Source organism: Pithys albifrons, chromosome 16 (genome assembly GCF_047495875.1).
Source record: "Pithys albifrons albifrons isolate INPA30051 chromosome 16, PitAlb_v1, whole genome shotgun sequence".
NCBI lineage: Eukaryota > Metazoa > Chordata > Aves > Passeriformes > Thamnophilidae > Pithys > Pithys albifrons.
This window is the reverse complement of record NC_092473.1, coordinates 17,137,557-17,151,059: the sequence shown is the minus strand read 5'-3', so window position 1 is coordinate 17,151,059 and position 13,503 is coordinate 17,137,557. Positions and strand designations below refer to the sequence as shown.

General features: G+C 44.5%; 1 protein-coding gene across 1 annotated transcript; it reads right to left on the bottom strand.

The window, feature by feature from the left end:
- Window positions 1-717: 717 nt before the first annotated feature.
- IL4R (interleukin 4 receptor) lies at window positions 718-13,414 on the bottom strand. The gene is made up of 10 exons (XM_071571132.1): window positions 13,294-13,414; window positions 9,555-9,668; window positions 7,834-7,975; window positions 6,856-7,007; window positions 5,663-5,817; window positions 4,763-4,919; window positions 3,931-4,030; window positions 3,279-3,348; window positions 3,064-3,140; window positions 718-2,963 (listed from the first exon to the last, which is right to left on the bottom strand). The coding sequence occupies exons 2-10, from the start codon at window positions 9,625-9,627 to the stop codon at window positions 794-796; spliced, it is 3,096 nt and encodes a 1,031-aa protein (XP_071427233.1). The 5' UTR covers window positions 9,628-9,668; window positions 13,294-13,414; the 3' UTR covers window positions 718-793.
- Window positions 13,415-13,503: the final 89 nt, after the last annotated feature.

Genomic DNA, 13,503 nt, shown 5'->3' with positions numbered 1-13,503 from the left:
TTCTTGAATAATTCTAAAAATATACACTACCTTTAAGCTGCAGGCACAATTCCCATTCTGACTGGACCAGAACAAAAAAATGTTCCATGAAGGTATGGTGTTGGACCAGTCACTAGAGAAGCTTTCTGGGAGAACATCGCTTAGAAATGTCTGCTTCCATTTACAGCTGCAGAAGTATGAAGTGACTCCTTGCTTTTACAGAATAAGAAACTAATCACCAATAATAGCACTGCATAAGCCCAAATGACCAGTAATCTCTATTTCATGTCTTGATTGAGCAGGTATGGCCCATTCTAGGGCTAGGCACACAAGAGAACACCCCTCCTGCCCCCAAAGAAGTAATTTATGGAAGCTGTGTCACCTCCTCTTTGACATGCACCTATGCCCCACTTCCAGGGGTGTCAGCACCTTCCACATCACATTTGTGTGCTTCCCAAGCAACACACAGCCAGGGCAATAACCACAGGAGCTGTACTAAGAACTCCTGCTTCCTGCAGCTGCTGCTCCCTCTTTAGGGATTGCTGAGAGCTGGAGACACTTCAGCTCTGGCTTTGCCCCAGGAGAGCTACTGGGTGCCAACCCCAACTGTTCCTGCTGGGCGACAACCCCAGCTGGCCCCAGGGGCCTACACCCCATACTGGCTGCCAGTCCCGAGCAGGCATGAGTGCTACAACTCACTGAATCACATCTGACCTGTAGCAGCCATCACTTAAACGAAATTGAAATAACAAGCAACATTTTAATTTGCCATGCAGTTTATTTCCAAAGGCTAGTTCAGTCTTGGCAAATGTGGCTAAGCTACCTCCATATAGCAGTTGTCCTCTGGGGCAAGGGCTTGTGCAAGGTTCAATTTTTTCTTGTTCTTCCTGCTGTTTCCTCTTAACAGTTCTATTGGTCTTGTTTTAACTGCAAGTGCCAGTCTGGAGTCCTCAGTGTGAATGGTGTGAGAATCAGAAGGACTGGAGTTACTCACAAGACAATGAGGTGACTGCTTGTCTGAGATGTGGAGCTCCATGGGCTCTGCACTTTTTCTGTCAAAGTTTAGCCTAATGCTGTCCAGTGATGCTGGTAAGCTGCCTGTTGAGCCAGCCCCCCTCCCTTCTGCATGCTTCAGCACCTCTTCACTTCCCTCTACATCTCCAAGTTCCCTAAAGTGGTTGTGTGGGTGGCAGTGGCAGGCAGTATTCAGTTTGTTATGCCCACTCTCTTGCATTACTTTACTAGTAGGGTTAAAGCTCTTCTGTTTTGTCCCCTTTGTCGTTCTTTCTCTGCTGTTTAAATCTTGACAGTTCAGTTCTAACATATGCAACAGCTCTTCCTCTCTGCTGGTATTTTCATCATTGCTATTGCCAGAAAGCTCACTAGAGCTGTCGATCCAAGGGCTGCCATTACTGGGCTGTGTGTCATTCTCACTAGAGGCTAAACCTGAGACAACGCTGCAATCAGGACCCTGAACAATCAAACACACGGAGTCCTTTGTCCTCAAGTCAGGTTGACAGACTGCAGTATTTGGAGGTGCTTCTCTGAGGCTGTTGCACAGAAGACCAAAGAAGGGTTCATGTAGTGACCTAGAGATAACCTCATTGTCACTGTCACAGTATGGACCATTACATTTACCTGCACTATGAAAATGCTGATAACCAGATGGCTGAGGTGCAATGAAGCAAGAAGTTATATTGGTTTTCTCTTCAAAATTTTGATACATTACTTGCTTATGTATTTCTTCCTCTGATGGGAAAGCTGAAGAACCTTCACTTGTATGTGTGGAGAAAGATGGGAAATCAGTACGTTCTGAACAGGTGTTTGGAAAGTCAAGCTCACTGCAGGGAGATCTGTAGTTGATGTAATGTGTCCGATTACTAGCGGGCTGAGCAATCTGATCTCTGCAGCTGCATTCTGGTGTCTCCCATTGTCTCGGAAGCTGTGAGGAACATGCACTTTCAAAGCACCGAGTCGGGCTACTGTTGGCCATAGACTGAGACATGAGGGCATTGAAGCTCTTGTATGAAGAGCTGCTTTGTTCCTTGCCCGAAGACACAAGAACATCAAAGCTCCTGTAGGCAGAGCAACAGGGCTCCAGGGATGGAGACACAAGTGTGTCACAACTCTTGTAGGCAGAACCACAGGGTTCCACAGATGGAAACATAAGGGAGTCAAAGCTCTTATATGCAGAACCACACAACCCCGTGGATGCAGACACAAAGGTATCAAAACTCTTGTTTGCAGGGTTGTTTATTCTGTCTGTTTTGGTCTCAAATAATGTTTTATTTGTAGATTCCTGGATCAGGACACAAGAGTCCTGCTCACTTTCTGAACTGCACAGAAAAAGGCCTTGATGAACCATTTGCTGAAGATCTCTTCCGTCCAGAGAAACAGAATTTATGCTGGAGCTCCGATAGCCAGATTCGAAGGATTCTTCCGACAGTTCTGACTCCTTGCTGGCTGTACTACAATTGTAGTCATCTTGAGAGGCTTTGGCAAAAAGAGAGGCTGTATGAGAAATATCATGTGGCCTCTGACTCTGGGCTGTGCTTTCTTTTGGATTTCGCTGTGATGGATTTCCCAACTGAATTTTCTCAAAGGTTTTCCTCTCATCTGTGAGGATGTCTGGGTCTTTATTGTCTTTCACATTATTTTCATCTGCCAGGAGTGCATCAAACATGTTAGCTAGTGCCTCATTATGCTCTCTGAAAGCACCAGTGCTGCTCTCACAAGGCTCAAACATGGTGATCTGGTTGTCAGTCTCTTCCTGGCTCTCAGTCTCACTGTCTGTTAAACATTCACAGATTTCAATAGACTCTTCAAATGGAGTTGTATCAGGGGTTAAAACTGCATTGCTGCCTTTTGGCAACCACTCTTCACACTTGCTGCAGCAACTGCAAGATTTCTCAACATTTCTGATGTTATCTTTTCCCATGAAGTTTTGGCTTGACAAACTTTGAGCCAGACAGTTCTTGCAACTTCTGTTTTTGGAAGACAAAAGGAAAGGACAGTTAATGTTTATGTAACAGGAAACTACTTTATGCTGTAAAGTGAAGGTGTATTTTTTATTATCTTACTTACATTTGTTTTTCCATATGGTTCTGCTTTAAGTCATGGAAAGGGAACTTAATTTCATCAAAGTAGCACAAAACTGAAAACTAATAAAGACACAAATGAGATTCAGGACACAGATGAATTGTATTTAGTATCTCCTGCACTAGACAGACAATAGCACTTTTCACACTTTCTACTTCTGGTGATCAGGAAAAGGTATTTTCCCCGAGTTTTTTAATTACCTTGACATTTTTTACAACCAAATGGCTCTTTGCTGGATTTGGGATTTCATCCCACAATTCTTTCTTCACTCTGCAAGGGAAGAACGAAAATTGTTTTGACTGCACTTGGGCTTCATCAGTGTACATTTCCCTCTTCTGTTTTCCTCTCCCTCTTAGGCATTTGCATTGCAGCAACAGGAAGTGCTTGTTTGTGCATCTTCAAGTGCTGCTTTTCACTAAACCAGTGCAAAGATGTTTATATGTTTGGTATGTGACTGCTCTGCACAACACAAGTCACATGTTCTTCTAATCATGTTTGAAATGATGTGTGAAAGAGATAGGATCTCACTTTCAGACTACCACTAAAAAAATTTAAAATAAATAAAGATATTTAACCATCATTACTGGAACTCCAGCAAAGATCAGGGTCCAAAACTGACAAACCCCCACTGTAACAAGACCATTCTAGTAAGATCAATAGAGACTATTCGGAAACAGACAGAGTGCGACTGATTTGTGTTTATAAAACTTCTGCTCACAGACAGCTGATAAAGGTATTGAGAAACCTAAACCCTAAGACTCCTGTACTAGCAGACATTCAGCTAACCAATACCAATACTGAGAGCTGTGTAAACTGTTACTCTATAAACCCTGCAACCAATAAGATACATACTTGGTAAAACAGAAGTAACAAATGACAGATCCTGCCATGATCAGTATGCAGGATATGGGCACAGCCAGTTGCAGAATGTCTTCAGCTGTCACTTGGTAATCTGTTAAAAAAAACCCAGATATTTACATGTGAATGTGCATATAAATAAAAGCACTGGCAATACCAAATTCATTGCTGCTCTTCTGCACCTTAAAAAAGGGTCCTTTTAGAGTCTCCAGCAGATAAACAACAGATTCTCACAGCTGCCATAGTGATGGCGTGTGGTGTGTCAGAGACCAGCAAAGGTACTGTGGCCAGTTACCTGGGAGTGTGAGGAGCTGGGAGAGCCAATGTGCACTGTGAGGCCATTGTCAGCTACTGGGGACAGGGCTATCACACAGTTCCTAAAATGGCATTATTATCACCACTCTGGTGCAGCTAGGCTTCTTGTTCTCTCTGTTGCTCTTCAGGTTCTTCTAAACCCTCAGATTTCTGGTGGTTAAAATATTGCCTAATTTGCAGCCTAAATATATCTTTTTCATTTATGCCCACACGCTCTCACATCAATGTTATTGTTTAGTTCAAATATTTCTTCTACTTCATGAAATATTTATAGATAATAAGTGCATCCCTTTCAGCTTTTTTTCACAAGGCTAAGCAATCCAGCTTCCCTTGGTTTTCTCTTCCTCAGTTTCCCCAGAGTTCCTTTTTATGGTTAGTGTCTTTGGAAGCCTTTACATTACATACAAAATGATGAAGATGATGATTCCATAACTCTCCTCCAAGAGGAGACCAGCAGGGTATGTAAGCCTACACCGTCCTTTTACCAAGCTGCTATTTCTGACACCATTACCATAGTGAAATTCAACTTCTTCGCTCCATTCACTCCAGTAGGCCGGGTAGTCTGTGTAGTTACACCTGAGACTTGCAATGTAATCAGAGCCTCTCCTCAAGGAGCTTGCAGTGATCTCAAAGCTTTTTGCCCGGTAGTTAATTGCTTTTACAGAAACCTGAAAAGAAAGTGAGAAAGTTCACTTCAATTTCTTTATAAGGCAAAGGGTTAGTTGGTTAAGTCAGTTAGTAACTAAACACCAATAATGTTATGTGTTTCAGTGATCTTTCACAAATGAGCAAATGAATGACTGCGATGCTGCCAGTTGCTGTCATCAGTGGGTGGTATTTGTGACATGCCACCATGCATGTTCTTCCTCTACCAGAAGAAGCCCAGCCCTAACATGCTGGATCGTTCAGGAGGGTGACTCAAGTGCCTCAGGCGCTCCATGGAGCCACCAGCAGTCTCCAGCTTCCTGATGTCTAAGGAGAAAACTAAGTTCAGGGAACAGAAGCACCGTAATTGCAATCTCTGCCCTGTCTACTCCAAGTAGCAGACCATTCTGGGGTGGCAGTCAGAACAGTTTCAGTCCTTTAAGGCCCAGCTGAACCACCTTGGGGAAATGTGACCTGTGGCAAGTGACCCTGAGCTCAGTTAGTTAAAACTTGGTGCTAATAATGGCAAGGTCACAAGTTAAATCCCTTCTATGGGCTATTCATTTAAGAGTTGGACTTGATGATCCTTGTGGGTCCCTTCCAACTCAGAATGTTCCCTGATTCTGTGTGATCAGGAACACTGTGGGACTTGCCCTTGCTGACCCTTACACCATTATTCATGAAGTGGTTTCAAGACTTTTCAGAGGACTTTTTAAACTTGAAAGCTCCAGAGAGACAGCAAATAAAGAGACTGGCTTTGTCTTACCTCTGTCGGGTGCTGCTTCCTCCAGTATTTCAGTTCATAAATGACTGGCTGTCCAGAGAGCATGGATGAAGGAGAGTAGCTCTCCTCCCAGCTTAGATTGAAATTACCATTTTCAGCTTTCTCAATGGTAAGATTTTTGGGGGCCCTCGGCTTAACTGTATATTGAAAAACACAATTAAGGAGAACATGGAAATAGGAAAGAACTGATGGAGAGAAGCAGAGTGACAAGCATTCACCAGGCACAAATATCATTGCAGTTAGTGCACTTAGTCCTTTTCACTATGCTGTAGCACAGGGACAGAGGCCAAACCAGAGCAACTTCAAGGTATTTATTAACAAGCACTGATTCTTCAAGCTGGCTGAACAAGCTGCAAGTACAGCCTTTTGGTGTGCTGGATGCAGCTTTCAGCCTAGAGAAATGAGAACAGCCTGTGCTCTGACAGCAACAGCTGTGGGACAGGGTGGGCACAGAGCTCCAGTGTTGCAGCCAAGCTATCCTGGCTCCCTGAAACCAAGCCAGGCTCCCACTTATTTGGCTTATAAGCAGCAGCAACAATCAAGTATTCTGAAGTGAATCAACTCCTCCGCCTGCAATGGGATGTTCTCCAAGTGTTTGAAGTGACCAGTGTTACCAGTGCTCACACTGTTCTGACTAAACTGGGGGCCTGGGGAGAGACACTAACTGTACCTACTCCCTGTCCTGTGAGAGAGCAAAGACATTAACTTTTTGTCACTGGCTATTATAATCCAACAGCAATTACTGTAAAAAAATCTTCTGTTCATGTGTCATGATTCAACTTGCATGAAAAATCGGAGTATGACAGAGGAAGGAACAGAAGGAATTTCAGTGGGGATAGACTAGTGTCTTTCTAGAAATCAAAAGTAACATATTCCTCTTCATTCTGCAATTCTACAGCCACAAGTAAAAGGCATTAAAATCTAAGCCCCCAAACCCCTGCTGGCTTGCAGCTGAGAGGGTACAGCTTGAGGAAGAATCACTCTCTGCTTTCCCCATTATTTATACTCATTCTTTAGGAATCTAATCAGAATCAGGTTTCTAAAACGAACAGATTTTGCATTTAAGCCACCATGGCACTTTCCACCTCTGGTAAGGAAAAGCTGCTCTGGTGACAAGAATGAGGAGTTAGCTAGGATTGCAAAGCCTAGAACCAGACATCTAAACATTTTCTTACCAACAAGGGCTGGTGTAACATTGTAATTCCACATGTGAGTCCCATTGAACTGTAGAGCTAGAACATATGTGAGGCTTGATACGAAATACTCTGGACATATTGTGCAAGTGCACCTTGAACTGTCTTTTCCATTCTCAGGAACACACACATTTCTGAAAAACAGGCACAAAATTATGTGATCTTTAGAGAGTGTGACACTATTTCTTGAAAATGTGAAATCAAGCTTCCCAATGTGTAAAGCTAATCAGATATGAAACAAACAAACTCAGTCCCTGGAAATTTTTCTAAACAAAAACTCAGATTCCCAAACAACACCCCTTGAGTGTCTGTATTACACAAATGAAAAACTTGGCAGAAAGGCTAAGGATTGGTCCCAAGAGGAAAAATTACCACCCTCTGTCCCACTTCAGTCTCTGAAGGAGCAGAGTAACAGCTTGATAGCACAGGAATAGGCTTACTGCAGTGTATGAGTGAGGCTATTTGGAAGTTCATGTGGTGAATCACAGAAAGAGGAGAGCCCAGACCTTCCTTTGCAGGAGATGACGACTGGCCCTGCTGCAAAACAGGCACCACAGTCTATGCCTGAACATGGAGTCAGACTGCATGCAGACAAAGTCACTTAGGCTCCAGGGCAGAGTACCTTTTCCACAGGCTGCAGATTAGTAAATCAGGTAAAACCTCTCAGGAAGGTAAAATTTTGCATGGAATGAGAGTTTTGTTAACTTGTAAGAGCCCTACTGCTCCTACCAGTAGGTCCCTCTTTCGTACTAAGAGAACAGAGAGTTCTACAGAAGAGTAGACCACTGAACACGGAGTGCTGTTCATTGTAGCAACCCATTTTACTCCTGGCAAGAAGAATAATCTGAATTACATTTTGTCCCAGACTCCCACAGCAGAGGGAGGGAATTAAAGCCAATAGTGGCTACAGGATATATGAAGGTCCACCAAGGGCAGTGTAACATCTTATTAAACACTTACGGTGTGGAAGAAATTTCTTTGCTATAGCAGAGCAGAAATTCTTTGGAGCAGTTAGTTTGTGCAGGCACCTTCCAGTGACAAACCAGCTCTTTGTCATAGTCAGTGAAGCATGCAAATTCCTGTACAGGTCCTGCAGTCATAACTAGGAAGAAACAGCATACGATGAGAAGCAAGAGTCTCAGAAGAATAAATTGGAGTAAGCAGAAACAGTAACTTTTTCATCTAAATAGAGGTACCAAACCCCTGTAAATTAATTGAAAGCATTGTTATCTATTGTGTCTAGGTAAATGGCAAGTGGGACACATCACCAACAGTCCCCACCTTTCTGGAGACAATGTCTGTGACCTTGGAGAGGAAGAGTCTGCAATAGTAGTACTGAAATAAAAAGGCACAACTCATTCCACACAGACTTTTGATCACAGAAAATCCAATTCCAACAGCTCTATGTAAAACAGATCAACATTTAATTAAAAAACAGCATCATCCCATCTATTAAATACAAAAGGTTCAAAACCCAAAATGCAGATAATTAACAATTAAGACCAAGATCACTGCCTACAGGCATGACTCATGTTTCACCTGCAGTGGTTCCCAGCTTCCCAAATGCATGCCTTCTGCCTCCCCAGAGCAGCTCTCCAGGGCCCAGATGATCTTCTTGTTACACACCTTCATCTTATATACACCTTTCCTGCATTTCACACAGTATTTCCTGTTCTGTCTTCTACTTGCAATAGTTATGAGCATTTGAAGCCCAGCAGAGACTGAGTCACACTGTGCCAGGCACTGGGGGGTACAGGAAAGCCAAAACTCTGCACTCCCAATGTTCACATTTATAACCTCTTTCAGAGGCAGTATTTAAGTAAAAAATACACAATCCTCAGTATCCCTTCCAGCCTCACCTTCCATTATCTCAATGCACTCCACATGAGTGAGACTTGGAACAGAAGAGGAGCAGCTGTGTAACAGTAAGGTCAGGATGTTACTTTGACTAACAGTGTGCCAACCCTGGTACCGGACTGTGATCACTTCTCACTGAGAGTCAGAAATGTCTCATACTTTTATCATCCCAGGCAATTAATTGCCTTTTCTGATGTTTCACTTCTTTTTATTGGTAAACAATAACAGTAACTCCCCTTTTCTGCTCAAATCCAGGCAACCTGCTGCAGCAGGGACAGCTTAGGAACTTCATTAGGAGTTACTTCAGTGCTCCTCTAGCATTTTACCTGCCTGTGCTTCACTCCAGAGAGGAGCAGCTCAGGCCTCCTGTGCCTGGGGCAGGAGGCCAGGCAGCAAATCCTTCCACAAGCATTGCAAGTTTCACAGACTATTCTGAGTTGGAAGGGACCCCAAGTATCAAGTCCAGCTGTTAAGTGAATGGCCCATACAGGGATGGAAGCCACAACCTTACTGTTATTAGCACCATGCTCTGACCAACTGAGCTCATCTCAGAGGTGTCCAGTGCAGATCAAATAATAGGGAAGGAGATGACTTTCCAAACTCGTTTCTCCTTTCTGCAAATTTCTGATTTTTATTGACCATATGGAAAGGTTCAATGTAAAGAAAAAATTTTAAGAATTTATTCTAGTATATGGCTATTTCTGACGTTTGAAGTCACAAATTTTATAGTAATTAATTAGTGGTAATAGCGTTGCCTACTGGTCATGGAAAAATGCTGTCAATAGAAACTTCAGTACATTAATCTAAAATATTGACAAACATACCTTCATTTGTTGTATATGAAAAGAAAAGGATCCAAAGGGTAAATGGTGCAGCACTTGGGAGTCTTGCCATCATTGACACTGGTCATGTTCAGCAGGAAAAGCTGTGATGCACTTCTGCCAACAGCAAACATTATTATGAGCTTGCCTGCCTGTTCTAGTTAAGGGGAGGGTGTCTGTAGTGTTTCCTACCACCCCCTGGACGTTGGGATTCAGAACCCCTGCTGTGCCTGCCTTCCAGCCCCGCACCTAAAACTGACTCATGGAACAACGAGACATGTGGAAGCACAAGAAGAACACACATGAGTTAGAAGACTTTTCTGCAGTTCTAATGGCAGACGATGCGAGACTGACACTGGCAGTGGCCCTACTCTCTCCAGCCATTAGAAAAGGAAAGCTGCCAGCATGGGAGCTATTAAAAGGGAAAGCACTGCACCAAAATCAGTCACATTGTTCCCAAAGCCCAGTGACTCCACTCAGATAACTAGAAGAATTTCAGAAGAAAGTGTCTGGTCTATTGACTAAGATGTTTTCCTCAAAGCCTAACACCTGTCGGTTAATAATATAAATACCACCCCTTGAAAAAAATGTTAGTACAGAACTCTGAGCATTGCTCCAACAAAATGCAGGTTCACTGAAACAGTAAATAATTAGAGGTTGTAAAGCACATACCTAATTAATTTCAGACTTCAAAAAAAGCATGTTTCCCCAAGATTTTTTTGCCAATGCAACACAGCCACTTAGTGGAAGTCCATATTCTGCATAAGATATGGCTACCAGCTTTCCTATCACTACAAAGGGATGAGAGGCATTTAAAATCTTAGTATATTTGTAGGTGAAGTCAGGCTAACTGATATGCTTTTGGCTTTGCATTCAGTACAAAAAGGGACAAAATTTGTTCAGCAGCACATTGTTAATACACAATTTTTTGGTCCCTTCCTCTCACGCTCCATCTGGACAGTGTTTGCTACCAGCACGTTACAGCTGCTCTCTTTACATCTGTCCACTTCCCAGGGGGCACATTAGTTTTTATTTCCAAGCCTCGTGATTCTCTCAGTGTGACAGAGTGAAGAGGAGAGAATTCCTCAGATCTCCTTCAGCAGGAGATGGTGTTGGGCTCTGCAGAAGCCTGGTCAGATTCTGAAGCAGAAGAAACCATTGGAAGGTGTTTGTGGGTGGCAGTTCCGTCCCCTCTGCCCCACCACAGAACCACCTTCCCCGGGCTGGCAAGGGCGAGTCCCGCCAGCACACACGAGGAGAAAAACCAGCGAGGGCTCAGCCACTGCTGCTGCCTGAGCTCCTCAGTCGGGGCACAGGGGAGCGCAGGGGCCTTCGGCAGGACGCACGTGGGCAGCACAGCCACAGGGGCAGAGCACCAGCACCGCCTCCTCCAGGAACAGCTCCTGAAACTGGGAACGTTCTCCAGCACAGCTATTGAAGATTTGTTGTCAAAGATTCAAATAAATTAAACGTTGAGGTGGACACCAGCCAGACTCTTCCTCAGTTAAGTAAGTGACAGAAAAAACACTTTTCTGGAAAGACGACCACACCTTTTATTGATAAATAATCTGCATAAATCAAACTACTGAGAAATATAGCAATAGAACATTTTTGCAGTATGTTTAGAAGCCCTGGCCCTTCACTTATGATCAAACTTTACTTCAGTATGTCAGATTCAGTTCCAAGACAATTTCATCATAATCCAAGTTTGTCAGAAAATCATGTTTAGTGATCTTGTATTTCTTCCATTCCCACATACATGACTGATCACTCTTTAAAACTGTCTTCTAGGGGTTACACATGGAAAATTTCCACCTCAGAGGTTAAGGGATAAGGATATTGTTAGTGAAAATAGAAGATCAGAAAGGAAACTCTTCTGTGACCTTCTCTGGGGCATTTACCACTCATCTAGTAATAAAGGACATACCAGAAAGATAAATTTCTTATAAATGCTCAAGAAAACTATTACTCAAGAGCTGACTTTTTCACATTTTGGGAACAGACAAAATGTGACTCAGCACAGTAACACATTTTGGAAAAGAACACAAGTGCTTTTGCTGCTGCTCAGGGGAAAAAAGAGAACTGCTTCCTTTTTCCTGGAGTTCTCCAGAGAGAAAGCATCTGCTTTCCACTGTTAAGCAATCCTGGTGCACGACTGGAGTTCCGAGAAACTTAAAACTTTGGCAGAGAATCCTGGACCACGTAAGCACAGCAGAGGAGCAACAGCAAAGCAAAACCTTGTCCCCATGGGAGAACAGATCCACACATGGGGATGAAAATGGAATTAACCCACAGCTCTAACGAAAGGGAGAAAGTATGAAAATGTCCATAGCTGTTCTGCCTATTATCCCTTAAGTCTTCCATTACATTAGATCATTAAATGCAATCTTAACAAAGTATGTCACACATACAGAACATACTAAAAACTCGATATGTTTAAGGAAAGTAAATTCTAAATACATAAGTGACTTCCCCAAAACTAGGAAAGAAGTCTCTATTGGGGTGAGAAGCAGGTTCACATGATTACTGGTACAAGTTACAAACTTTAATCATTTAAAATTACTGTTTCTTGAAAAAAATACAGTCTGATTAAAATGATTTCATTTACTATCAAAAAACCAGTACTAACTTCTGGTCTCCCAAGGAAATTAGGGTCACATTTCATTAACAGGCATAATCTGCAAAACTTGTTTGCCCAAAGAGTAACTCCTGCCCAAACCACAGAGGTCAGATATTACACATGAGGCTGCTCAATGCACCGTTGGTGCCCTTATACAGCTGCAATTGCTCCCTGCTTTAAAACTGTCTCTCTTTAAAACTGAAGGACATCTTATAGAATCATAGAATCGATTGGGTTGGAAAAGACCTCCAAGATCATCGAGTCCAACCCTTGGTCCAGCTCTAGTCCATTTACCAGATCATGGCACCCAGCGCCACGTCCAATCTGCATTTAAAGATCTCCAGGGATGGTGAATCCACCCCCTCTCTGGGCAGCCCATTCCAATGCCTGATTACTCTCTCTGTCTCTATCTCTTTTCTGATATCCAACTTAAATTTCCCCTGGCAGAGCTTAAGCCCGTGCCCCCTTGTTCTATTGCTGAGTGCCTGGGAGAGGAGACCAGCCCCCACCTGGCTATAACTTCCCTTCAGGCAGTTCCAGACAGTGCTGAGGTCACCTCTGAGCCTCCTCTTCTCCAGGCTGAACACCCCCAGCTCCCTCAGCCTCTCCCCATAGGGCTTGTGCTCCAGTCCCTTCACCAGCCTCGTTGCTCTTCTCTGGACCCGCTCCAGCATCTCAATATCCTTTCTGAACTTCTGTCTTACTCCTTACTTTAAAGCACTGGCTTTAACCGCAGACTAAAACGAAACAAGCGACACATGGCAAAGCAAAAGGTTCACCAACAGGTTCCGTATCAGTACTCGAAAGGAACGCCCGTCTGGCCCGAAGTGGCGGAGCCGCCGCTGCAGCGGCGCTGGGCGCGGCCGGGCGGGAGCGGCCTGCCGGCGAGGTACAGCAGTTCTGTCCAGAGTACTTCGAAAGGAGCACCCGAGTTAAACAACCTCAAGAAGGAAAAGCGCATCGCGAGACGCCCGCCCGGGCAAAGGGCCCTGCGGAGCTCCGAGAGGAGCAGGGACAGCCCGGCCTTCCTTCACAGCACCGGCGCCGAGGAAAGCACAGACCGCACAAAGGGCGCGCCAGACGCGGATAGCGAGAAGGAGCCGGCCCGGCCGCCGGACATACCTTGCCCCGCGCAGGCCCCGATCCAGCCCGGGCCGATCCCGGCCCCGCTCACGGCGTCGCTCCGGGCCCGGCCCGGCCCGAGTCCCTCAGGCGGGGGGGCGGGGCCTGATCGGGGCGGGGCCTGAGTGGGGCGGGGCCTGATCGGGGCGGGGCCTGAGCGGGGCGGGGCCTGAGCGGGGCGGGGCCTGAGCGAGGCGGGGCCTGATCGGG